Source organism: Cyanistes caeruleus, chromosome 8 (genome assembly GCF_971803275.1).
Source record: "Cyanistes caeruleus chromosome 8, bCyaCae1.hap1.1, whole genome shotgun sequence".
Lineage (NCBI taxonomy): Eukaryota > Metazoa > Chordata > Aves > Passeriformes > Paridae > Cyanistes > Cyanistes caeruleus.
Window position 1 is genome coordinate 21,661,560 of NC_141708.1, and position 27,690 is coordinate 21,689,249.

The 27,690-nt window shown below is 41.6% G+C and overlaps 2 protein-coding genes and 1 long non-coding RNA gene across 5 annotated transcripts; all 3 read left to right on the forward strand.

Annotated features, from left to right (window-relative positions):
* Positions 1–2,954: 2,954 nt before the first annotated feature.
* On the forward strand, positions 2,955–7,206 carry LOC147651917 (uncharacterized). The gene is made up of 2 exons (XR_015289854.1): positions 2,955–3,096; positions 6,234–7,206. It is a non-coding gene; the product is annotated as an uncharacterized LOC147651917 (long non-coding RNA).
* Positions 7,207–12,579: 5,373 nt separating this feature from the next.
* VDAC2 (voltage dependent anion channel 2) lies at positions 12,580–27,623 on the forward strand. 3 transcript variants are annotated; one of them, XM_086899882.1, is made up of 10 exons: positions 12,580–12,649; positions 12,930–13,072; positions 19,175–19,246; positions 20,237–20,286; positions 22,453–22,605; positions 22,695–22,747; positions 23,216–23,443; positions 24,650–24,800; positions 25,711–25,768; positions 26,593–27,623. In XM_086899882.1, exons 3-10 carry the CDS (start codon positions 19,180–19,182, stop codon positions 26,682–26,684), a joined length of 852 nt encoding a protein of 283 aa, XP_086756008.1. In that variant the 5' UTR covers positions 12,580–12,649; positions 12,930–13,072; positions 19,175–19,179; the 3' UTR covers positions 26,685–27,623. The 3 variants fall into 3 exon arrangements, with proteins under 3 accessions (XP_086756008.1, XP_086756009.1, XP_086756010.1); XM_086899883.1 differs by lacking the exons at positions 12,580–12,649; positions 12,930–13,072 and adding an exon at positions 15,415–15,568; XM_086899884.1 differs by lacking the exons at positions 12,580–12,649; positions 12,930–13,072 and adding an exon at positions 15,868–16,112.
* Positions 14,664–17,049, forward strand: LOC147651918 (uncharacterized). Its single transcript, XM_086899886.1, has 2 exons — positions 14,664–15,038; positions 17,009–17,049. The coding sequence occupies exons 1-2, from the start codon at positions 14,747–14,749 to the stop codon at positions 17,020–17,022; spliced, it is 306 nt and encodes a 101-aa protein (XP_086756012.1). The 5' UTR covers positions 14,664–14,746; the 3' UTR covers positions 17,023–17,049.
* Positions 27,624–27,690: the final 67 nt, after the last annotated feature.

Consider the following 27,690-nt stretch of genomic DNA (forward strand, 5'->3'; position numbering starts at 1 on the left):
GTAATGCTTACAAAATATCCTGTGGGAATGTGTTACAAGTATGTACATAGATTTTCTGGACTATTATTAAAAATAATTTCAGGAGCAATAACTGTTCTGGGTGATGCAGGAATTACGGATTTACAGCTGTGGTCTTAAGTTTGCACCTGTAATGGGTTTGCTTTTTCTTTTGGCACTGATCTGTGACAGATTCTGGTAAAATTACTGTTTTTTCCTGAAACGGGGAAACAGCTGCCAAATACTAAATTCCTGTTGCTGTCAAAATTGTACTGAAGTTTGATACTAGGATAGGATAGGTACTCACTGCACTGTTTATAGAAATCACTTGAGATAGAAATCATTTGACCTTATCCAAATGCCAAAATATTGACAGACAATTTGGTAACAGTTCTGTTTCTTTGTAATATCATCATTAGTTTATCAAAAGGTTCTTTCCAAGTTCTAATGCCACAGAATGCAAGATCAATTGGAAAGAGGCAATGCTTTTCAAACAAGGATTCATAATTAAATTTAAATATAAAAAAAATTTCACTTTTTTCCCCCCTCTGCTACATGATGTCATCAAAACTGAATCTGTGTCTCTTGATCACTGATAGAGTCTCGAGTACTCTAATTGGAGATTAATAGCCCTAAAAAGAAAGGGACAGAGAGGAAGAGGAGACAGCAGGCAGCAAATTTCCTTTTCTTAGTAACACTAAAGAAGGGTCTTTAGGCAATGTAGGGAATAGCATTTCATAAATATTGTGAAGGAGAGTGGGGAATGAAGCTTGTGTGAAGTACAAAAAATATTCTAGAGGTGAATCTCCACTAAGGAATCTCTGGTGTGTGGATGGAAACACCAGAAAGGGGCTGATAACATTAACCTGCAATTTTGCTAGATTTTGCAGCTTCTTTGGAAGTCTCATGACAAAGGCCCCTTTCAGAGATTTTTGATTAAAATAATTTCATGATGTTAGGGGTTTGTGCGGTATTTTTGGCAAAGCTAAAAAGCTAAGACCTCTGTATCCTAATGGCACTGTAAAAAAGATTCCTGGGTGGATTTTTTTTGGTATTGCAGGGAGGTTTGTAATACTGAATCTGTACAGAACAATAACCGGATGTGACTGTTGTGTACATTGGCGTGAAACCTTTGAGACATCATAAAAACTGCTTTGTGCATGATTCTGCCAGAAATACAATTGAGTGATATGCTCATCCTTCCGTGCTCCAAGAGCCAAGGTGCATTTCATGTCACGGCAGAAAGTAAGTGGAGCATGTCCTGCTGGAGGAGCAGGGCTGTGGCAGCACTGTGCTCCAAAGGGCCTTTCAGATGCACACTTGAATTGTTTGCTCCAAGTGGCAGTTTGACATAAAAACAAGCTCAAGTTATGGAGAGAGAAGGCGCAGCAGTAAAAACATAAAGCACAAGCTTCATCTTCTGCAAAACCACAAATGTTCTTTTGTGTCAGCCTCCAGCCAAGCTAAACTGTAGTCAGTGCCCAGATTAGGTCTGGGTTCTTGCAGTCCTTATTTTGCTTCCCAGTGGGTTCCAGTGTATCTTAGCTCTGCCTTCTCTTGTGAGACACTGACTAGGCTATGGAGGATGTTGCCTTAGTTCAGTTTCCTGATGAATGATTTGAAGGTGTGCTCTCCTGCTCCCACACCAGCAAACAGCACTGCAGGGCGCTGTGGGGCACTGCTTGGAACCAGTGTTCCTCAAGAAGACAGCAAAGTTTGTCAGCAAGTGCTTTAATGAGGGTGCCAAAAAGTGATTTAATCTGTGAGTAACAGGGTTGCAGGGTACTTGCCCAAAGGCTCTACCTCTTGTTTCTGTCCTGCCAATTAAAAATAGCCCCCGTGGCTAATGCCAGGGGATGTAACAGCCCTACATGGGACAGGTGCAAGCTGTCAGTCAGGAGGCTGGAAATACCTAGAAAAGTATCTGCTCTCCTTCAGGCTCTGTGAGATGATCAAGAGGAGAGAGCAGAGTTAAAAGGAGAACAGTTTGCAGCAGGCTGTGCTAAAGGCAGCCCCTGCTGGACACCTCTGGCTGCTCTGGAGATGACTCCTTCCCAAAGGTGCTCTTCTGTTTGGTTGTTCTGGTTTTATCAGGCTGTTTCCCCAAGCTGTGGGTTGCTGCAGCTGGAAAAGAGAGTTTTAGTAAAAGGCTGGTTTCTGATTCTGGTAAGCTGGAACATGGACTACCATTCAGGTGCTATCTCTGACCCAGCACTGCAGAAATGCTGTGTTGATTTGCACTGGCATTTGGGCAGCAGGGACAGGCTGGTGTGAAGGCATGACTGAGTCAGGGCTGTACTGATGTGTGCACACTGCCCAGAGTTTACATGACAGAATTCATTTATTATCTTCCAGGAACAGTTTCCTACAGGACAGTTACACCAATAGCTGAATCAACAGACAGGCTCCTTCTCAGGCATTATCCCTACCACATCCAGATGCACCAGAGTTAATTTCAAACCTGTCCTAGCTGGTGTGGTTCACAGATGGTTCACAGCCTGTGTCATTTTCACTTCGGCTTTCCAGGGGGATGTGGACTTTATCAACTGATGGCTGTTGATTTGCCCTTGGTTTTCCACATACTATTTGTAAGTACAGTTCCCTGCTCTGCTTTTCCTATGGCATGGGTGAGCTGGCAATTAATGACAGAATAGCCCAGACCGCTGCAGCACCATGGGAAGCCACAGGATCTTCCCTGCCAGCACACAGTGTGGTGACCATGTCATCCAGAGGAAAACCATAGCCTGAGCTTACCTTTATTCACATTTTACCTAGATGTTCACAGTTCAGTTCCAGCTAATCCAGTGCTACCATGTCACATGCAGGAAGAATTTACTCCTAGAGCTGCACAAAGATTAAGGACCTGTCTCTGCTCTATGAGTTAATCTTAAGAAATCTCCTACATAAGGCTAAATGCACATATTGTTATCATTCTTGTTTCACCTCTTCAGAGACACTGGCCACCAGTCCCAGCTGTGCAAGATGTGGGAGTTGAAATCCATTTGTACCCTGGGGCAGTAGGTGGTTGGGATGCAGGTCCCTGGTAACTCAAATGCCAGTCTGACCACTGAAGAACTGTGAGAATTCATTCTCAGTCAGGTAAGAAAGTTGCTGGCTTAGAAAGGAAGATTTCTTACTTCCTTTTGTAAGAAATGAGGGAGCTTAACTGAGGGTGGAGTGACAGATATATAAATTCATCAATGTTTCTGAAGACATTTATCAGGAGTAAAATAAAGGTATTCTGGGTTCTTTAATCAAGAGTGCTGACTTGCTTAAAGATTTTATCTTAATGGATAGTAGCATGTGGTGTTCTTGAAAGTTTTTTTCTGTTTTAGATCACTAAGAGGAATTCAGTTTTCTCTAAAGATTTTTGTACATTAATGTTCCCAAGTGCAGAAGAGAAAAAGGTGAAGTTGGCTTGGATTCAGATCCATATTTTCTGGATTCTTTTTCTTCCTTTTCTTTCCTCAATCACAGAAATATTAGGAAAAAACTTGTACAGCATTATCCATCTTCTAATCTTCATCCCTGGGATATTGTCCTGCCATATCTGTGCTAGGCATGAACTAACTTGTCAGCTTGCTACAAGCATAGGCAGTGTAACTGAGGACTCCCACCCCATTTAGATAAAGAAACCCAAGATATGGGATGGCTGACAAGATTGCTGAGTCTTCCAGGGCAGACCTGTGGGGAATCTCATGGCAAAACCCTCTGAACCGTGCTCTCAGGCTGAGGATCCCATCTGGCACAAACTTTGTGTGCAGCTACATCCTTTTTGCTGCCTGAGTATAGGCCAAAGGTGAAGATTTTTGGAAGGCCTTTTCTTCTGCCAGAAGTGATTAATGGAAAGCAGACGGCCAGCAGATCAGAATAACAGCCTGAGTGTCAGGATCCTGCCAAAAGAACTATCCCTGTGCATTAGGATTACTGAGCTCTGGCTTTTGTCACTTGAACATCTGTATCCTGCTCTGAGGACTTCAAAGCACATCTAAGATTCATCCTCTTGGAAAATAAAAGCACAGTAGTCCCAGGCATGCCAAAGATTGCAGTGGGCTTAATCAGACAAGCCTATTATACTGCCCTGGATTCTCGGAGAGCTTATTTAAAACAGTGAGAATATCTTCAAATCAGTCTCCTATACACAAATTCCCAGAGCTGTAAGAAATCAGGGCAACAATAAAAGAAAATAAACATATTATGAATAAAGCTCTTTGCCTGCAATGAAGAGCTGAGTAAAACTAAAAACAACCACAAACAAAAAACCCCAAAATAAAACCCAACCTCCTACCCCCCTCCTAACTTCCCCCCCCAACAAATACTCCAAATCCCCAAAAAAGCAAGAGAGAGAGGAAAACAATGCAATTGTTCTTGGTCCCATGCATTGTGCAGTCTAAGCCAGCTCACAGAAGCCTGATGAGCTGTGAGCTGCTGGCAGTGCCAGCTGTGGAGGCATGGAGAAGACAAGATTGAGTGGCAGGTTGGATACTGCAGAGAAAGGCCAGGGAGGCAGATGTATCAGAAAGCATCCACAGAAACACTTCACACTACTTTTACTGCAACTTGTGTCAGAAAATACTGCCAAGTATATTGAAAATGGTGCTGGAGGCATGAAAGCCTGGAACAGAATGTCCCCCTCCTGGGAACGACCACAGCTCATCTGAGATACCCCAGCATGAAGTCCTACACAATATGACTCATATTTGGCACTTAGAGCAGCTAATCTTATGCTATAGTACTGAACAAATGTCAGCAGCCATATAACGGCACAAAGTTCAGAAGTTCACAGTATCTCTGAGTCAGACATCCTGGACTGGGCTCGTGGATTAATTGCATTTGATTAATGCAAAAGCCATCTTTATTCTGGGATTTTTGCTTTTGTTTTTGTTACTTCTTTTTCATAACCTGAAACATTGTCAAAAATACTGGATATTGCAGGGTTTGATTTTCAAAGGGTAGATTCTTTGTCCCTTCCTGGCTTAAAAGTGTTTGAAAAAAACTACTCTGTTCACACTTGTAAAGTATAGGTATTTCCATTTACTGCTGCTGGGTGAATTTTCAGTGATGGCAGGACCTTGGATGATGATGCCATCAAGCTGAGGCATGTTAGGCTGCTGCTCAATGGAGCTGTTTCCTGTGTCTAAACAGAACCAAGATCTCCATGTACAGCATCTTGCAAGCTTTATCTTTGTCATTCTCTAGCTTCTATTTTAGTGTTCTGTATAATAAATCTTATATTATTATCTTCTGATCTCATTACAGCCTTCTCCCATGAATATCTAATCTTGGTGGATGAATCTAGCACAGTGAAGGATGACTTTTGGGTAGCTGCTGATTTAATTTTACTGGAAATGCAGGATTGCTAACACCAACCATGAGACTCCCTGCATAGCTGAATCTCTATTACTTCTATTACTTGCAACCTTGGTACAGCATATTATTTTTTTATTTTTTAATTTTTTCCCTCTGAAAGAATTAATATATGTAGGTTATTCTAATTAGAAACTTTCCGTTACAGTCCTAAAAAGTTATAAATTTTGTCCCTCTTACCAAGAGAAATAGGGAGAAGCTGTACTGATAAAGAAAGCACAATAGTTGAAGCCTGACTCAAAATTATAATAACTGTGGCTTGGTTGAATCTCCAAGCCTGTCTGCAAGAATAGAAGTATTGAAGAAAATGAGATTTTTTTATTATTTTTTAATCCTTTCCACAGGGATACCTGAGGTGGGATAACTTAAAGCAGTTTGGCACATAAGACTGAAGATATGAGAAGTCAGATTTAGTGCAAATAAGACAATAGAAAGGAAAGTTTCTGAGTTTCTTAACTCCTGAAATGCACAAAGTCAAATATCCATTATCAAAGCATATCAAAACCATTTCTATTTCTCAGTTTCATAGGCCCTGTCAGACAAAAGTACATGGATTCACACAAGGAGACCCTTGGACATACTGAATGACTGTAATACTCCAATCAGTGTCACTTAGGAAACATTACATGGATAATACATTTGTAGACCACTACAGAACAACAGAGTTTATAATATGTTCAATAATTTTCTAAAATGTGGGAAGCTATTTCAGAAAATAATGCTCAACTTGTTTCAAAATACGTGTTTTACTACATTCATGAACTTAAATATGCAATGTGTACCTAAGTTTTAATCAAAATGAGGTTGGAAATGTGAAGTTAAAATGCATATAATAATTCATTTTTCTTGTTTACATTCTATTTCTTAAGGTTATGTTTTCTGTTTGAATCTGTTTGAATCATGTGAGTTGCCTGGAAACTTTCATCCTGGATATGAAAACATCCTACCAGAAAACTTTACATGACAAAAATGAAGCAAAGGCTCACTCCTCTCTCTGAAAGGACTCTTTCCTTGTGATCACTCCTTATGATCAGTGAACCACGTGCTATTTCTCTATCTATGTCCTGGCTAGCCTCTTAATGTTTATTACTTCCTTAATCTGTTCCTGGGTTAATTGAATCATTGGCCCACGTCCTGCTGTGAATGCCCATCGAGAGACAGAGCACTGTTTGGTTGACAGCCCTCAGTGACATTTTTAGAAATATGTATTTTGTGGATCATTACTTGCAGATCTTTGTCCTAAAGATCTGTCTTGGGTTCTGGTTGTAAGTGACACAGATTAAGTGACAGTGAAATTTTCCACAATCTGCACCTGTGAGCCCATCTGCAACCACACACTATCCATTTTCCCTAGCACTGGCTTTTCAAGTCTCTGTAGCATATTGTATCTGAAAGCCAGCAATTTTTAGCAATAACTACTTCTACTAGTAGGCAGTAGTGTCAGACAAATGTCTCTCCAAACCATAGTGTAGGAGAAATTTTTTAAATGCCTGAATTCTAAAAATGTGGTGAATGTTTTCTCAGGGTATGAAATAGGTATGCCTTGACACATCTTCCTTCCAAACAGAAAAGGGAAAGCTAGGAAGTGATTTAGTTTTATTTTAGAATGGTGCATGATTTCTCCTGGGGGTTTGGTTGTACACAAACAATACGGCCTCTTCAGACTGTGAGATGTTATATTGTTATACCTGCCTTGTTACCTTGAATGTGGAGGATTTTAGTGTGTGTAGATTTTTAAGCAATATCTTATCTGTCTTTCTATTACATGCTGTGTTAGTTTTACACCTGGGTATGCAAGTTTTTCAATGTGACATTAAGAAAATAAAAGTTGTAGTTATGTAAGGGTTGGAAAGCAGGACAGTTTTTTCAATGTTCACTTTGTGCTGGGCTGTACAAAAGAGGTCAATGTCATTACTCCCTTTTTGCAGAAAGACAAAGAATTTTAAAGAGAAGTGAAATTAATTGCTAGAGGTAAACCTGTAGTAAAGTCCTGTTTTCTTCATTCTTGTCAGCAGACAGCTTTGCCCTTGTTCCTGTGACAGTTCATTATCCCCTTGTACTAGTACTTACTCGTGCTTCTGTCTGTCTGCCTTTGGTTTTTACACCCTTTTCTCTTTGCACCTGAACACAGAAGGCATTTAGGGTTCTTATGCTCCTGAATGGTTTGCCTGTAGGGACTTTCTGTTCTGCTCAGCACCGCAGCCAAATTTACAATACAGGGCTAAATTTCAGAAATCTTTCACTGCTTCAGCTGTGGGATGCAGTATGCTCAGGTGCTCTGGGGAGATGGCTTAGACCAATTACATTAAGTGTAGAGATTAAGTGTGTGCCTCTGTCAGTACACCCTTAAGAGAAATCAATTGCCAGACTGTACCAGGGGAGATCCTGTTGAAGTTTATAGCTTGAGCGGGTGAGTTTTACTAGACAGCAGAAGAGCAACTCTTTCATGTGATGTCTGAAATACCCACCTCAACATGCACAGGGCTGTCTAAACTCATTGTAAGAACTATTTCAGTTGGGCAAACAGCATTTTTCCCTTATAAAGCACTGAACATTTTAATCAAAACTTCTGAAAAAATGTTCTGACTCACACAAATTTCTGGACTAGAATCTCCAATGTGAGTAAATAAAAACGAATCAATGAATTAAGATATTACTAAATTAGGACATTTCACTGGTGGTGATCAAGGTTATCTAATTATAAGAACAACTATCATCAGCTCTGCTGTGCTGAGTCTGGCACTGAGCACCTGGAAACTAACTAGAACTTGACTGTACATATTCACAGTCAAGTTTCTGTGAAAAAGGAAAAATCTACCACGGGTCTTTTTTTTTTTGTGTGTGTGTCAGGGTGTGTGTACTATTATCTTACATTCAAATGAAAATCCTTAAAGGACTGGATGAATCATGATTGCTGGCAAAGTTTGCTTACTCTCCACATGCCACAGAAGGGTGTGGACTACACAGCTCTTCAAGGAAATCATGTAGGCAGAAAAAGTAATTAATTCACTACTTTCATATTTGTCATAGAATCATAGAATGGCTGCTATCAGAATAGAGCTGTAGATAAATGACTTCTTGTAGGTTTGTGCTATCGAGACAAGCCTCTCCCCCCAGGTAAGCAGCTGTGTCAGGGCTGGCACTTCACCTTTCATTCCCGTGTGCCCGTAGGATAAAACTGGGACAGCCCACACCTCTTAAGGGTCCCACTCGCTCAGGGCTCCCAGGATCGCACCCAGAAGCCAAAGGCGAGAGGCACCGCAGGGTGCGGGACCCGCTGGCCAGCTCAGCCTCGTCCTGTCACTCTGCACCACCATCCTTCCCACGGCACACCTGCTTCCAACCATCTCCTGCTTTCCCCCGGTTTAATGGCCCATCAGTCTTCCTTCCCACTCAGAGGGGATGGTGCCTTTCGGCCTCCCGAGCCAAGGCACGTTCCGTGTCAGAGCTCAGCCAGCCTGGCCCGGCTGAAGCTCCCTCCAAGCCCGAGCCATTCGGGGCAGGAGCTCAGGTTCCAGCAGCCTGAACCCCCTCCAGCCTGCCTGTTGCAAGTGGCCTACCATCACCTGCTACAAACAGGTGCCTTAGAAAGAGAGGTGGCCTTAAGAAAGACCTACTTTCAAGGGAGAAACTGATTGAAGTACAGATTGGTATGACAGCGATATTATTATTAGGATTTTAGCATTGTTAATTTTTTAATAAGGAAACTTAGTCCTTCACAAGCAAATAACCTGCGCTCTTACCATAAAGATGCTCTCAGTTTTAGAGCTGTGCGTCAAAGCAGTTTACAGTAAAGACCATCATCAGAATACTCTGAGCACAATAAGGACATCCTGTAAATAATGTGAAAGGTTGTGAAGCCAGGGTAGCACTTCTTTGCTTAGCAGGATTTGCCTGGGGGCAAGCTGTTTTCTATTCCATCTCTCCAAGCCCCCTTCTGAACACAGAAGGGCACAGTGCTGTGCAAGTTCATCCTCCATGGCTCAGCTTTGCTTTGTTTCCACCGAGGTGTTATTTACAACATTTAGGCTTAACCCTGGAGTGACTTCAGTGAGAGCCAAGGCCATAAAAACATTGCTCAACATCGTGTGCACTCCTGTCCCTCACTGGGTGAAGCTAAACAAGAAAAGCAGTGCCACGGAGGCAACCAAATTCTTTTCAGCGAAGCAAGTACACAAAAGGCCTGCTGCTCTGCATTGTAATTCCTTTGGTGTAAAGTGCTCTGGGTTTTCAGAGACCTGTAATCCCCATTCACCTTCTTACAAAAAACTTGAGATATTGGAAAAATTTGTAACCTCTAAAACTATGTCCATTTGACACAGTAACTGCTACAGCTTTTACCATGAGCAGAACTGGCAGCAATACAGCACAAATGAGGAGATGGTCTCATATTTATTTCAGGAAAGAACTATTGCACCAGTCTCTCAAACCTATTGTTCCGCATAAGTGATTTGGAACACTGGGTGTATCTCTGAGTTTGTCGGTGAGATTTGCATTAATTGTTGTGTTTTGCTTACAGGTCAGCATTTGTGTGATTGCCCCTCCCTTTCTTGGATTTATCCCCTGCAGGGAATGAAGCCTATTAATTAACTTATTTCAGGGTGTCAGGACACCTGATGGTTTGTAAGTCTATTAAGAAGATAAAAAATGTCTTATTCATTGAAGATAAAAAAAACCCCCAACAACAACAAAAATCCCAAGGCAATGAAAACTGCAGGAAAAAGAAAAATTAACGAAAAAATTATTATTAACCAAATTAAATTTCAGAAGAATGGATAAGTACAGGTTCCTCTGCATGGGGTTGTTTTTTATATCAGTTTCTTCCTGCTCTTTAGCAGAACTTTTCCACATCCCTCTTACTATTTATTTGGGAATAAGGTGCTTTAGTGTTGAACATGTACTAGAAGAGCGAGCAGTGTCTCCACAGGCTGTAACTGGAAGGGTTGAATTTTTAGTTTGCTTTGCTTGTAGAGCCATAGCTCTACAAAGGCAATCACCTTTCATTAGTTATGTAGCTGGGAGGTGCTTTGTGTCTCCATTAGTCTTAATAGGGACTGCAAACAAGCTTTGCCCTTGCTGACTTTGTCAAATTTGGTTTGTTTACTTTCTCAGCTCTAAAATCACTGGTTAATATTAGCTGGTGTTCCTCCAAGCTAAGATATTATCTCTATCATTATTGAAATGTGTTAGCTCTGTATGGACCTTTTATAAGTGTGATCTTAGAATCTGGTTTAAGTTAAACTTCTTCCTAGTAGTTTAAGCTAAAATCAAAGGTTACTTAAAACTGCTTAGAAAAAGAAAAATGCAAAGGGCATTTAGTCTGTCAGTCTGAAGGATCCTGGCAGTATGGGCCTCTGCTGGTTGCCTTCTCAGGGCTTTCCAGAGGCCTAGTTTGCATAAGGGCAGTTGTAGGGTATAAAAAAAAAGGTGTAGACAATCTAATATTCCTGCCTCTGGGATGATGAAGTGAGCAATGATTTAGGCAGCTGTAGTGGCTCTAGTGCTGGCCAAATGCCCATGGACCCACTAGAAATTATTTACTCCTTTCCTGCTGTGAGATATGGATTAGGAGGAGGAGAGCAAAACAGGCTCGAAACTTTAAAAGGTATAAAGAAAAATTTATTAACAGAATTAAAAGAAAAAGGAATAAGAAAATCAGAATAAATCTTCAGAACACTTCTCCTCCCCCCCCCCCCTCCTTTTTCTTTCCTACTGGAAATGTAAAGAGACAAAACCTGGAATTTTCAGTCAGTTTACCACCTCTAAAATAATCTTTCTTCAGTCCACTTAGGGAGGAGTCTCTCTTGCTATGCCATGGAGACTTCTCCACAAGAAACAGTTCTCTTGCGGCTTCAATGTCACAGTGAATCAGCCACCTGGGAAAGGAAAATCTGTTCGCAGTGTCAAAGTCTCTCCCATGCCTTACAACTTTCTCAAAGCTGCTTTCACAGTCCATGTCAACTTATGGGGTACTTATGGGGAGCTGTTCTACTATAAATAACCCAAAAGTTCTCTCATCTCTAGGAAGAGAGGTTTTTTCCTTCTTTCATCCCTGGGGTGGTTTCTCATGTCTCTCTGTTCAAGCTTCTCATAGGATTGCAGCTTTTCAGCATCTACACACTCCAACACGAGCAGCCTTTTCTCATGAGCTGGGGGTGAATGCCACATCCCTCCATGCGCTTCATAAATTACAGGGAAAAAACAAAGTCTGATGTATCAATAACATATCTTCACCATAGTCTTCCAAAGAGAATTTCAGCCCAAGACCAAGGTATCTCCTCAATCCCCTCCTAACTAGAATTTGATTCCTTCTTTACTGACTTCAGTGTCGCATGTTATTTTCTCTAAGTATCTTCATCCTTTCCTGACTTGGGAGAGAACTGGTGTTCGTAGGTTCATTTGTTCTCAAGATTTATCAACTGAAGCAGTTTTACAGAGTCCTGCAGCACTGAAAGGTTGCTCTCATCCAGGATGTGCCTCGGGGGGATCGCTCACCGTGCCGGCTCCACTCCACTCGGCGCTTTTCTTCATGCGGAATGCCGAAAAAAAAAGCTGCTGCTGCCGTTTTTGTCTTTCTGTCCGCTGCATGGTTGGCTAAAAGCAGCTAAACAAACAAAGTTCACTGCGAGCCATTCCGAGGCAGCCCCAGCGTGCGCTGCTGTCCTGGCCACGTGGCCGCTCCTGCACCAGGTCGATGACAACCACTCCCAGCCATGGCCAGCGTTGGTCCCGGAGTAAAACAAAGTTCATTTGCGAGCCGTGCTGAGATGGCCATGGGGTGCTGCCCTGGCTGCGCTGTCCCAGCGCCGTGGTTGCCTGCAGGGTTGGGATAGTCTCGGTGGCATGGCCTGGCAGGGGCAAAAAACTTACCCGAGCCACACGCTGACAGGGCCATGCGAACCCAACCCAACCCAACCCTACCCAGCCCAGCCCAGCCCGGCCCGGCCGTGTAGGACTAGCCCGGCCCGGCCCGATCTGACCCGGCCGCGCGGGCCCGGCCCCGCCACTCAGCTCCTCAAAGGCCGGAAGTCGAGGGGGCGTTCCCGGCCTTTGCTCATTTTTAAAGGTGCTTTGCCAGGGAGGCGTGTTCAACTCTTTTTACTGGTTTAACTGGGTGTCAATCTTCAGATCTAGGCGTCTGATTGGCTTTTCAAAACTAGGCAGCTGATTGGCTGCACCGGGTCCCTCAGGGGCCCACCCCTCCAACTGAAGCCCAGACGCCGTTAAACCACCACGGCAGCCCACTCCTGCAAGAAACAGCCGAAGGACAAGATCAGCTTAAATGGTACCTGCATTGCAACTAAGGGGTTTATCTGATTCCGAACAGGCTATACAGCCGTATGTAATTTTTGAATGGCTGGATTTCTCGTCCACAAGCCTGTCTAGTTTCCCCTAGAGCCCATATAAACATTTAGCTTCTTGTGTCAGGTAGTTCCACTGGATTGCACTCATTCGTAGAAAAAAACCTTGGCTTCGTTTGTTCGGAATTTGTTTCTGGGTAGCTTCAACGATTTTCCACCCTACTGGTTACACTTTGATAATCTCTGCTATATCTCCTAAATCAGTTTGTTTCAGAATGAGGAGTCCTAAATCACTTAGCTGTTCATTGCCAGACCATTTGTAAGGCTTCTCCACTGAATCTCCAACTGAAGCTCTGCAGCCCGGGCGGACAGCAAACAATGACTTAAGGCTCGTGTCAAAAGTGAACGTAAGTTACCTAAACTTTCTGGTGGACACTGGTAGGTATTGTACTGTAGCCACATGCTCTCTTTTTGTTGCTCACATACACTACTTCAGTAATTATGATTATAAGTTGTGGAGAGAGAAGCAGAATTTGTGTTCACATGGCAGTAAACTTACAGTGACCTGTGGGTTGTTCTTCTCCAAGTGGTATCAGTAAAACATGTGAGTGATGTCAGTTATACAGAAATATGGCTGTATTCATACAAAATGGTAACTGTTCAACTGCAACTGGCCCCAAAGCCTGAGAGCTGCTGAATTTCAGTAGAAATCCAGCCCATTCAGAGGGAGTGCAGCTACTCCTAAGTAAGGTGTGTGCACTGAATGGTATGAGGAGATTACTAAGAAGAAAGATCCAGAGTAATTCAGAAGGCTTGCTACTGCAGGCTACCGAAGCTGTGTCTTTTTGGTGCTCTGAGCTTTAGCAGATACGCTGAAAGAAATAAGGCAGGGGCGGGGGAAGAGTGAGTAGAAAACACTGGCAGGCAGAGGCTGTTGCTACGGAAGCCTGGAACAACAGTGCAGAGGAATTTGTGTGCTGTTGTCTGTCTCAGATTATTGCTTCTGCCTTGTCTCACAAAGCAAGTGATTCATTGCTTTTTTTGCTCTGGACAGGGCAGTAATTGCTTTCATAAACTGCTAAAAATAAAGCAAACCATTGCTAAAATATTAATCTTTAAAGAAAAAAAAAAAGGCAGAATGCTGATATCTCTTAGAAGCAACTGAACATTTATTCAGAATGGATTTGTAGGTCTGGTATGAATAAGAAATGCGTGTCTTTAAATAATGAGCAACCTATTCCACAATCTACTTTTACTTCATCAGATCTCTATTTATTCCTAATGTATATTTCCATGTAGGATAAGACACACTGGATTTCCTTTCTACTGTTATTTATTTTCTCATTATGTGGCTTTCCTTCTTGATTCATCAACACTTACCTATCTGTGCAATACCAAACTGTCTTATTTTAGACTGTCAAAATGAAACATCTCTTGGTCTTTTGATGTGAAAGCATTGGACTTGCACACACACAAAAAAATCTGTTGCTTATCTTTTGATATAACAAGCAGATGCTGACTGGCATTTTGTTGGGCCTTGCTGCTAATCTGCTTTCTTCTTAATATCCTGGACAATGTAGTTTTCATATCACACAAATATATTTTTTATTTGTAAATGAATTTTACTTTCTTGAAGAATTTGAGATCATGTCATAATCCAAGCAAGGAGAGAAACTTATGAATTTTAGAAATGATTATCGTGTGGTTCCTCGGCCTTGTAATGGTCTGCATTGGAGATTCCTCCTGCAGAGCTGTGCAGTGGCTGCTGCACAACGGTTGTGTGCCTGTGTTCTCCCGCTATGATTTATGGTCAGACAGCACTATCTAGGAAAGGTTTCTGAAGGTTATTGCCTGAGACACGCTGTGCTTTTATGGGGGGTGTCTGTAGGTGGTGACTGGAAGAGGTAAAAACGGAGCGTAGGCAATTGGAAAGTCTGTGGCAACTTGTCTCCCGGAGGCACCAGACCATGTTAGGTGGAGCATAATTGCCGGACCAGCAATGGGACAGCCATCCTGCGGGGTGTCCCTGTGCGTGTGTGCCCCTCGGGCAGCAGCGGCAGCAGCACATCGTGCGAGGTGCGATGTGTTCAGTGGCAGCGGGGCAGCAGAGGCGAGCAGCCCTGCTGGGCACTGCGTCATGGCCCAGCGCAACGCGAGCGCTGTTCCCTGTGGAAGGGAAACGGCTCCTGGGGCTCCTTCAGGAGCGAGGCCTGCGCCGGGCAAGCGCCATCTGCACAAAGGCCCACGGCTCTCCGCGGCTGGCCCCGGCTGCAGGGCTTCTCCAGTCCGTGTGCCAGGACGGGGGGCGGGTGGGCCCTACGAGCGTGACCGGCATTTTCCCAGAAGGGCAGGGGCCCCTGGATCCTGTATTAGGTACAGTCCAGGGCCGCCCGTCCCCAAGGAGAGAGGAACTTTGCCCTGCGGGCCTCAGGACGGAAGGTTCCCGGGTGTAGCCGCTACGGCCGCTGTGGGGCCCCTCCCGCCCCCCGGGCGGCCCCAGCCCGTCCGCCCGCCCGCCCGGCCTCGCCCCCCCGCAGGCCCCGCCCCTCGCAGGCCCCCGCCGCCGCCGGGGCTGCCCTCCCGAGCGCCTGCCGGGGCGCGGCGTAGCCGCCCGGTTCCTGGCTCGGGGCCGCGGCGCCGCCCGCCGCTGCCGAGCTCTGGGCCGCGGGCGCCGGCGCCTCCCGCGGGGCGCGTGGTGGTGTGGCGCGGCGGGCGGGGCAGGCGGCGGGCGGGGCGGCCTCGGCGCGCCGGGGTCCTGCGCGGCGGCGGCGGCGGGCGGGCGGATCGGTGTCTCCTTCACTTCGCCCTCCAGTGCCCGCGGCTGCAGCAGCGCGGCCTCCGCACGGCCCCACCCGGCAGCCACCGGCCCCGGCCTCGCTCCGACGCCCGCCCGCGACACGCAGGTGCCGGTCTCGGCCGCGACCGGCCCCGCGGGGCAAGGGGGGGCGGGCGGGGCTCGCCCGGCGGCGAACGGGTCTGGGGCCGCGTGGGCCGGGGGTGGCGGGGCCGCGGGCGTGTCCCAGCGCTGCCGGGTTCGGCAGGGCGGGCGGGGGGCTCTCCGCGCGCGCTGCCCTCGCGGCCCCGCGGCCGGGCTCGGGTGCGCGAGGCGCGGAGGGCGGGAGGGTCAGGCCGGGATGCCCAAGATGGCCGCGCCGAGCGGGTCGGTTCACCTTGCGGCGGGGCGGGCGGCGCGCCTGGCGCCAGGCCTGGGGCCGCCGCTCGGCCCGGCCCTGCCCTGCCCTGCCCTTCCCGGGCTGCGGCCGCATCCCCGCTCTCCCTTCGCTGCCCTTCCACTCTGGGAGGCGCTGCCTTACTACCCCCGCTATCGCTTCCTAAGCCCAAAGTCCATTTCCAGACCTTGTCCTTAAAGTTTCTGCATTGGCCTGGCCAGTATTAGTCTTGCGTGTTCACGTCCGGTCTGTGAGTAGGGAGAGAGTTAATGCAAGGGTAAGGAGGTGGCTTTTCTCTTTTTTAAGCTCTGGGTAGTATCAGTGTAAGCCTGAAGGTCACCGTGTGTTCGATGTATTTTAACAAACTAATTTTTAAATAATCTCAATTTTTTTGTTGCTATTTATGGGATACTGGAATAATTTCGGTGGAGTTGTTGATTTTTTAAATTGTATGAGTACAGGTCTTTTTTGTGCACTATAGGCTGATACGGTTTGTAGTTTGATCTTGAATATCTTGAGATCTTAAAATTGTTAGAAATCCTAATAGAGGTTCGTGGCATTCCTTAATTATAGGGCATGAGAGTTTTGAAATATTACCTCCAAGGAGAACTGTGACATAGTAATTCAAATAATGTTAATACATTTTTCTGTTCTTGGAGTGATTATTTTTTTCTTTTTATCACAGAAGAAAGCATGATTTTGACTCTCGAGTAACAGATCAATTAAACTCTTTTCACCACGGTGGCATGAAACAAAGATTAGGGTGGAGCTCTCACTTGGTTCAAGTATATTCTGTACTTCAAGTCGATTATTTTACAGTTTTTATAACGAACCTCTAGTTGCTAAATAGTGCTTGTTTTGTCACTTCTGATTAGTCGTTTTTAAGTGAAAGATGCTTCAGAATAGGGTTGAAAAAATTACTTGTGATTATAAGAATTTGCAAGCCTAGCTAACATTTGAGGACACAGGACTGATTTTTTTATGTCCCTGTTTTCATTTAATGAGCATTCTGATGGTGCACTGGTTTATCAGGCATTAAGTACATCTGAAATTAGCTCTTGGTTTCCTGTTTTGTCCTTATCCATCCCTGTCACTATTACAGTATAGTATTAGAACAGCACTGTGACAGTTGTACTCTGCTTCAACATTTTATTACAAAACTTGCATTTGTAGGCTGGAATGTCTGACAAATACTGGCTGGTTTCCCTGAAGTGGTAAGGATGCTTAACTAGGCCAGATAAAATGGCAACATCCTTTTTACTGTAATAATCCTCTGAATTTTGACACAGATACAAGTTTGTTAACTTCTCAGGATATTTCTACTTAGCATAAATCTCTTGTCTGTACTGGTTGTCTAGTCAGATTGGAAACATTGAAAACAAAAGGGAAAGCACATTTATTTACAGTGTAAAAGTATGTCTGTGGTAAAAGCTAATAAAAAACTTCAAAGCTAGAAATAATAATTTTCCTGGCGATGCTAGTTAGTGGCGTGATCTATTCATTGGAGGAAACGTGCAGCAAAACCTCTACAATATGTTAAACTGAAGAATTGTACAGTTGCTGTGCAGCAGAACTCTACAGGCAAGAGTTGTCACACTCCCTTGTAATTTGGTCTATCAGCTGCTGCTTTTTATGGAATAAATAACAGGAACAATTCAATGGCTTGTCACTGGGATTAGAGTCTGTTCTATACACTTGAACTTGGGCTAAGCTTTAAAATTCAGATGCTTAAAGCCATTTTCATATTGCCTTTAAAAAAATTAATGTTTAGTTTACTCCATGGAAAACCAGATTTGTTCTTGATGTCTTGATATAGTGACCTGGTAGCGGAGTTTAGACATCTTAGCTAAAGAAGTTTCTCTGAATTTGTGTGTATGTGTGTGAGATGGAATGCAAATGTTTCTCAGAGGAGGTTGAAATTATCCCCTTAGGGCATTAGGTTGTTGAAGTAGGGTATGCTGGAAAACTATATTATGAATTGTAGAAAAATAAGAAACAGTCTTCTGCCTTCCCATGGATTGCTAGGGGAGTTTGGTTTTTCTTTTAAATAGTAGCAGTTCATACAATTTAGCTGTGTATGGGAGGTATAATTAGGGTTTGGAAGTTAACATGTGAGAACACTGCCCTTGTTATTTTTCAAGTTCCAGAGATCATTTCTTCATTTACTTAAAAAGAAAAAAAGAAAATCAATCCACCACACAAAAGGAAGATAAAAAGTCAATTATGTTAATCTGACTCTCTCAGCTAAACAAATGTGACAAATCAGTTTGAGAAGATTTTTGTTTGTATGTGTTTAGCCTTTTCATGGCCTTGTCTAGCTATGTTTTCCCCCATCCCCTCCCCTTTCACAGCATGGGGGAAGTTATTAATATGCTCTGTTTTCTATATTTCACAACTTTAAAATACAGGGCCTCTGTAACAGCAGCCTCTTGCTATTGAAATCATGGGAAAACAGTCTTTGAAGGAGATACAGATAAGAGTGTATCTTCCCAGGGAGGAGAGTGATATGGGCCTGGGTGAGCCCTTAGCCTGGTGTTTGTCCATGGGGCCAGAGAGCTGGGCCATAGCTCATCTGCACTGACAGCTTCTTTAACAGCGAGGTTGCCAGCAGCTCCCTATCTGAGAAAGGCACTTGTTAAGAGATCTCTTCTCACAGACCCCATACTCCTCCTGCTTGGATGTTTTAAACTAACAGCACAACTTCCCAAACTTAAACTCTTGTATGTTACCAGATTGATTGCTGGTTAAATGGCATTAGATCTTCTTTAAATTGTATGTCTGCCATGTAAAATATGGGGCGAAAACGATGTTAGAGAGCAGATATGCTCCCTTTTTACATTTTCAAAACTAAAACCATGTGGGTACTTCCAGGTAGTTTTCATAAGCATGTGTCAACTTTGACTTTGTAGAACTTCAGAGAATAACTGTCTCCATTACAGGTTGTTAGATTTCTGGTGTCCAGGTTTTTGGCAGTAACTACGCCAACTCTGGAAATGGGAGTTATTAGTTAATTTCTGGTAATGAAAGACATATGGAGAAATCTACCTGAAAAATTAAGAACTGGGTGGTCTTGTAATGGCTTTTCTCTGCAATGCCTCTTCTCTGCATAAGCTGAGAAAATATCCCATGTTCCCAGTGACCTTCACTGAAAATCTGTTTCACAGAATACTGTAGTATCATACCTATTAATTTTAAATATATCATTATATCCATTATATCTATTAATTGCTATTATGTAGATGAATCTTCCTTAAATACTTTCGTGAAATAATTGTGGTAGCATTTGTTCATGTGTGCAGTGGCAAAAGGTTCTTTATTAATTAGCCATTTACCTTTCAGCTCCAATGGCGATTCCTCCATCATACGTAGACCTTGGCAAGCCTGCCAGAGATATCTTCAATAAAGGATATGGTAAGAATAGTACCTTCTGGAAGCAGTATTTGAGGTGCAACAATGGATTACCTTTTTAAGTCTGTATGGAAAATTGAATGATCAAATGCCATTGGTTTTGGGGAGAAGGAAGGTGTGCTGTGTTTATATCTTTACCACCAGCTAACAGATCATTGAAGGCTTTTTGTGGGCTGTTTCGATGTGAATGGTAAATCTTACTGCTCGAGCCACATAAGAGTCAGAGGTGTACAAATATACAAGAATGTAAGCAGCAAGTGTAGTTTAACTTAGGAGCACACTTCATTTACTGGTCTGTCTGTGCCACGACATTTGTTGATACAGAAAGGGTTACATGCCATTGTAATGTTGTAGCCTTTTTTGGACTAGAAAGAGGAATGGCTATTGGGATAAAGAATTCTTCCAACATCTTAAGATGCTTTGATACCAGACAGCTGCATAGTTAAATCATTCTTTGTTACAGCGCTGTTTCTTTCTGGTCTTAAGAAGCATGGATTTTTTTTTCCTCTGAGACTGTTGCTCACCTTCTGGATAACAATGTGAATTGACACTCCCACAAAACCCACTTATATTACAGCTCCAGTGGTTGTGTATTTCCCAGTTACTTTGCTTTTACAGTTTTTTACTTTGAGATATTTTGTCTTGGTGCAGAAAGAGGCATTTTATGCATTGGGATAGCCCTTTAAAAGACATTGACTATAAAAACTGTTCAATTTCAGTAACAGAAAATAATGTATTTCCTTTTGGAAGCATCATTTGGTAGTTAAACATACTCATGTAGAACTGAGAGGCACTTCCCTGCCTTGTTTTGGAGAGGCCTCCTTCACCTCCTGTAGCATCTAAAAGTTGTACATTGCTGAAGTCAGTCTATAGCTGTTTATGTGTATATATATATAGTACACTGCTGAGACTGCCTGAAAGACTAGCTTCTTGAAAAATGTGCAGGGCCTTGGTTAAGGCCTAATCATGTAACTTTGACTTGTGTTTTTTAAGGTTTTGGATTAGTGAAACTGGATGTGAAAACAAAATCTGCAAGCGGAGTGGTGAGTTTAAGTAACTTTTATTAATTATATTTTTTTCCTAGCTGTGTTTTTATAGTTAATTAAAAGTGCCACATATCAGATGCTGTTAAGTATTTCATAGCTTATATGAATGATAAATATCTGGTGTTAGATAACTTCAGAAGCCGCCTAAAGATCTGAATGTATCAGGAATATTGCCTTGTTCAGTAATCTTTGTATAATAAAAGGGCTTATTACGTGTCCCTGGCCTTACATGTGAAGGTGAACAAATAAAGTATTTTAATATACCAATTATAGTATACAGATTTTATTTCTGAAGTACCTTGTGGTACTGTTCAGTGGAAATTTCTGGCATCTTGATTCTTGTATGAAGTAGTTGGCATTGAATAAGCATGTTGAACCTTTGGCTCCTCTAGGTACTAAGGCATTGCATAGTGTTCCATGCAAGATGTCTTGGTCATGCAAGCAGTACCCCCTGTAACTTTTATCTGTTTCTAGAGCAGACTTTGCAAGATGTAAAGGTAGATTTATTTTCCTTTTCTCCCCATAACTGGAGCCTGAGCAGCATAACCTGCTGTTAGAAACAAGGTTCATGAGTTATGTGCTCTGTTTTTTCTAGAAGTCTGTATTCCAACTGAAACACAGTTTTCAAGAACCCTATTAGAGAAGTTATTCTTACTGTAGCTTGTTTCTTTGGAGGACTACCAGTTATGCTGGTAAAACTTTCTGAAAAATCCAAGCCTTAATATGAATCCTGTATCAGTTATAAGCCATCCTTCCCAGGAGGAGAAACTGCAGATGTTTCAAAGCAGAGATATGTACTACAGATTTTTCAAAGCAGACATAAGAGATGATATAATAATTTGCTTATCCTAAAGCTATTACCCTAATGGTTGGTTACAGTCACATAGACCCTGTGCAGTAGGAATAGCACAAAGCAAGAAGTTAAAGCTGAAGGTCTTTGTGTAATTCCCATCCCTTGCCAAGAAATAGGCCTACTAGAATTACACAACTGTGTATGGTATAGTGGGTCACTAACATAATACAAGTAAATGTCTTGGATGTGGTCAAACTTAATCAACCACCATTAAAGAACAGTCTCATGTTTTTTTGTGCTCTTGGGGCTTTTTCTGTAAGAGTGCTTAAGGATTTGTGATTTCAAATTTGTGTTTCCTTCTGGAGAAGGTGAGTGTGAGAAGTCTGTTTGAAAATAATGTGTACGGAGGAAGACAGAGATCAAAATGTTTATATGTTTTAAAAAGTTGAAATAATGGCCTTCTTAAATCATAAGGGGAATAATACTTCACTGGAAAGAGCTCTTTAATAGGTATTTGCAAACCTGGCTTCCACTTCTAATTACTTTCAGTTTTTGGATAGTTATACACAGAGGCTATTAATTCTTCTTTGTGAGAATCCAAATAGTGAGAGACATCAGTGATTACTTCCTTTAATAAAAAAATGTGAGTGATACTGTTAGCTTCCGAGTTACTTTGAAGAATTCCAGGTCGGATCATACCATACTGTAAACCCAGCCTGTTTGCTTAGCTCCAACTTCATTGAACCAAAGTGCCGGTAAAAGATGTGCCTGTGGCTGGTGTGAAAGGCTAGTGCATTGGGCAGACTAAGAACTCTGAAAACCAGTTGAAACCCCAACCCAAACAAAAAAACAAACCACCCACCCCCAGTTTGAAAAATTATGCCATTCTATGACATTTTACAGTTGCAGACTATCTTCAGGGATGGTTGACAAGAGTAATGAAAATACGTATGTGATTCTTAAAGAATTTTACTGGAGTTATGTAAAATATAACGTGCCTAATAGTGTTTTTGGCTCATGGTTTGATTTTTAAGTTGCTCATTGGGAGTATCAAACTGAGCCTTACATTTCAAGAATTTGTTGCTGCTTTAGAGGAGAATCCTTATGGTGGCTACTGTCTTTGGAGTTAATTTGCCACTCTGTATGTTTTATAATAGTGGTAGGAACACTGCAGTTGAGATGGGGATTGTGGGGAGGCCTCTATGTGGGCATGAGTCATTAATTCTTCTTGGCAGTGCTATTCTCCCTTCTTCCCTGCAAGTTGTCTACTGATTTTAAATTTTTTCCATATAATAACAAGATCTTAATGCTTGCTGAAGGAAACATTGTGTAATGCTTTCAGGATCACATATATCTTCTGTGCTTTTTAGGAATTCACAACATCTGGTTCATCGAACACAGACACTGGAAAAGTCAATGGGAGCTTGGAGACCAAATACAAGTGGGCTGAGTATGGTCTGACTTTCACAGAAAAATGGAACACGGATAACACTCTGGGAACAGAAATTGCAATTGAAGATCAGGTAATAGATTAGGAGAATATTTATTTATTTTACCTCTGTGTAAGAACTGAATTTGTAACTTTATCTTATCTTCTCCTCCATTCAATTAGATTGCCAAAGGGCTGAAGTTGACATTTGATACAACTTTCTCACCAAATACAGGGTAAGAATTGTTAACTTTTTTACCTTGCTTAGGGTGTAACAGCACCCATGGTCCGTTGATCTGGTCTTTGGTATTGACAGTGCTGTTTCTATGGTCTACTGTTGATCCAGCTTAGCAAATCCCAGTGCTGAAGGCTTTTTATGCTCATGCTCTTCACCATGACATCACTGTGGGGCTAGTATTACACATTTCACAACTTCGCTTATTTTCTAAGCGAAAATTATCTATTTTCAGGGATAGAAATACCTGGAAGATTGCAGGAAATGTTAAACTGCTGCTACATTCATCAGAAAATACCTGTTTGCTATAGCCCTGGGTGCTCTGGATGGGCTGGCTTTTGCCTGGTCCAGGGGATTGCCTGTGCAAGGTGTTTAGATGAATTATGTAGAGTCAAAGGGCTTGAATTTGGCAGGTTGTTGAGGAATGTCATGTATACTTGTCTCAAGATAACTCTTATCTCTGTTTCAGGAAGAAAAGTGGTAAAATTAAGTCAGCTTATAGACGTGACTGTGTAAACCTGGGTTGCGATGTTGACTTTGATTTTGCTGGGCCTGCAATCCATGGTTCAGCTGTCTTTGGTTATGAAGGCTGGCTTGCTGGTTATCAGATGACTTTTGATAGTGCCAAATCAAAATTGACAAGAAATAATTTCTCTGTGGGTTACAAGACTGCAGACTTCCAACTGCACACTAATGTGTAAGTACTGAAAACTTCTCCAGCTGTCCAGAAGCAGGCTTTTTTTACCTTTTCTTCTAGTTAAAATATAAATGCTTGAAATATCAAAAGGTGCTTACACGGTCATTAATGGAGTGCATTTTTCAGTAGGAAACGAAATAAATGTAAATGATACTTTGTATCTCTCCTTTTCAAAACATTAAGCACCTGTGACTGGTTAGCACTTGCAGCATATGCAATACAGTTTGCCAAGTACTGAGGTATATGCAGTTTGGAAGTGCAATACTTCAGTTATGCAGAACTGATCATAATGCTTTTTCTGGCTAGACAATTACATTGAATTTGTTTCAGATTACAATTTAAGGCCAGTAGATTTGTAAGAGGTAGTAATTAGTGTTGCACTAATGCTGTAGTAGTTTCTAGAGCAAGACTAGAGCTTTACTTCTGGGTTTTTGTGAAGGCTCATCTTCTTGCCTGTCAGGGATTAAGAATGCATGAAACAATGTAAATAAATGTAAAACATCTTTGTTCAGACTTCCTGCCTTTAGATCTTACTTCAGAGCAATCTGATCAAAACCTACTGAAAAACAGTAATTTGTTTTCAGTCCAATTTTAATTTGTTTTCAGTCCAAATTAATAAAATTGGTGGAATTCTAGTGTGTTTTTCTAGTGTGTTTAGATTGTTAAAAATTTTTGCTTTTGAAGGGAAAGCGTGGGGATTATATCTGTCTGAATTCATGGAAATTGAGGAATATATTAGAAAATTGTAAAATACTTTATAAGTCTGGGCTGTAAAAATTCCATTTCAATTTACTATGTAAGACGTTGTGGCAGATTATTGAAAGGTCATGCATTTCTTTAGGAGCTTCACGTATTCAATAATTCAGAAGGCCCATTTTGTAACCATTAACACATATTGGTCAGATTTTTAAGGATGTGATCTGGAATTTTGTTCCAGAACTTTGTTTGACAGTTAACATGAGAATTAATTGTACCACTCTGAAATACCTTTTTATTTCCATGAATTACTGCCATTTAATTTTGCCTTGAAGCCTTTGTTCACCTTTGTTCCCCTTCTCTTGTCAAAAAATGTGAAACAACTCAAACTTTTGAAATTCTTATTTGAATAAAAATTTGAATATTTGAAGTAGTAAAGAAAAAACAGGGGGGAGAAAAGAGGAGTGGATTATGCAAATAGGAAACTAACTTTTGTCTTAATTTGTGCAGCAATGATGGGTCTGAATTTGGTGGGTCAATTTACCAAAAAGTCAGTGACTGTCTTGAAACTGCTGTAAACCTGGCCTGGACAGCAGGTAGCAACAGCACTCGCTTTGGCATCGCAGCTAAGTACAAGTTGGATCCCACTGCTTCTGTTTCAGTAAGTATGGCTGTAACCTGAAGGGTTGTGCAAAGTACACTGTATTTGCAGTTGCTGTGAATCTGTGTGTTTTTAGTACAAAATAGGCTGGGAGGCCTTGTAGGAATTTATTCTTACAGTCCAGGCAATTACAGTTCAACCACCAATATTTAAATTCTGTAATGTTGCTTGTAGCAAAGTCGTACAATCTGACTGTCAAATGTGCTTATGTTAGAGGTCCTACTGTATTTATTAAAAGAAAAACACAATTTTAAAAAAAAAAGTTTGTGTCTGATTCTGTAGGTTTACAGAATTTTTTTAAACTAGTTTTTGGGGAGCTTTGCCACATTCTCATGGTAAGAACTCTGTCAGTACTGGTTAAAAGTTGCTAAGCAGTAACGTTTCCTGTATGTTACAAAGTTGGAATAATTCTGTTGAGGAAGTGATGCAAAGTGAGAGAAATAATTTTGTAAATATTGTTTATGATGATATTACAAAATGTTTGTTGCATACTGATTGGACTTGCAAGATAGTAATTCTTGTATAATAATATTAACATGGAAGAGTCTTCTGATGTGGCATTTTTTGGGATACTGGTGGTAAATGTGTCTGGCCTTCTGTAAAAGGGGAAGTGGTGAAGTTCATCTGTGAAACCACGTTCCAGTAACAGTTCTCCCTGCTCTTACAGTCTCTCTGCTCTTAAATATGTTATTGTTTCAAAACACGTTACTGCTTCAGCTGTAAGTTGAGGAACGAGGGCATAGTTGGAAGGAGCTAATTCAACAAACACAGGCATATTGAAAGAACATATAAAATTTGGGTAAACTGATAAACAGCAGTGTTATCACAGTTATTCTAGATTCTGAATGGTAGCAAATAACTAATCAGTTACAACATTTCAGTTGCCTTTTTTTTTTATTTTTTTTTTTAGGCTAAAGTGAACAATTCTAGTCTAGTTGGAGTGGGTTATACCCAGACCCTGAGGCCAGGTAAGAGCTATCATGTGAATCATGTCACATATATATATCTTCTGTGAATCCTAAAGAAAATAATCGAGATCTCTGCATTTATATGTATTTTTTTGCCTTCAGAATATATTTTTCTTTGAAGGCTGAGTAGATATTTTACAGTAGCTTCAGTCATACATCACACCTTTATCTAAACAAGACAAATGCTATTATATCTAATGGTATTAATACATTATAATCTTCACTGATCTGTGTAGGAGTGGACTGTATTACATTTGACAACTTAGCTTTAGGCTAGGCAAAGTATGACTTTTTTGGCACTGCTTTGTCCAGTCATACTGTTGAATGATAGCAAATCTTCAAATTATGATTAATTGTCAAAACCCCATAATTCCTGCTCTTCATATTTAGTAAGAAAACCCTCCACAACTTAACTTGTTCTACTTAAGTTATGAAAGCACCTGTTCAGGCTGTGTTATCACTGTTTAGTTCCTTATTTGAAAAATCTAGTTTCATTGCAAACTTTTATAGGTAGGAGTGTCCGTCTATGCACAGTTTTCCTCCTTCTTTGCATGTCTTAATGCAGGAAAGGAGAACTCTTGTGTATTTAGCAATTAGAGACTTTGTATATTGACTTTATAACCGTTAACAAAAATCATAAAGCTTTCTTCACGTGACTAACTTTCAGTAGATTTCATGGGTAAACGTATTCTTCTCTAAAAATCTTCAGAGGAAAGCAGTTGTATAAAAAGAGAGCTACAACTGGGACTTGTAATGACTGAGGTTAAATTGTAAGTTGAAAGCTACTGTGTGTGTTGTAAACATACTGCTTAAAAATCTTACAGGTGTGAAGCTTACACTGTCCGCCCTGATAGATGGAAAGAGCATCAATGCTGGTGGCCATAAACTTGGTCTTGGCCTGGAATTGGAAGCTTAAAAAGGTGAAGAAACTGCTGCAGACAAGGGATATCAGAAGAATTTGGCCTTAAAATGTATTTCCAATGTGACCAGCAGGCTTATTTTCCAGGAAAGATGACCTAGAACAAGAGCTGTATTTGAAGTATTTAGACAGTTACTTGTTAGCTGGTTTCTAGTTAAATTGGTTACCCATCTAGTTAAAATTCTGCATTAGTGCAGTCACTTAAACATTATTTAAATGTATTTAACTGTTTAATGCGCTACCCACAAATAATGAAATAGACATTTATGAAAACTGTACAATTGTGTGCATGTTTGTTTTTATGTTCCTTTTAACATTCGATATTGCCATTGAATGAAAAATGGATCAGTGGATGTTTTGAAATGAGGTCAACAATTTTGTTGAATGACCTGAACTAGAAGTACATTTGGTATCCCAAGACAAATTATGAATAAAACAAGTACACACACATACTTGTGCCTCAGATATTTTAAGAGTAAAGATATGAGGGTAGTGCTCAGTTAAGTTTAAACTTTAAGTAATCCAAGAAGTAGTGCTCTGTACCTTTGTGCAATTAAGGACCCCCACGCGTGACAATACTGAATATAGGTGAACAGTTGGATTCCTCAAGCAAATTGAATGTGCTTTTCTGTCAGGTAAGGTTTGTCACAACACAATGGCTTAATTCCCCCTGTGATCCACGGGCGAGATGTACTGTGTTCCTAGTTGGCCTCCTGATGCAAAAAGTACAGATCGATGTACTTGGCACACTGAGACATATAAGAAATGTTCCTTGAAAAACCTCACCACAAACACACCTTTTGCTTATATTTGTATGAAGTGAGATGTATCTCTGCAATTGAATGTAACAGTGTAATGGTATAACAGCCTGCTTATCCCAACTGCTGTGAGAGGTTTCTGCTTAAAATGACTGAAATAAAGACAATTTTAAATGGAGATGGAGGAAAATGCATCTGATCTTGCTTTCCCTTTAACTAATAGATCTTGGCAGATACCCATTTTA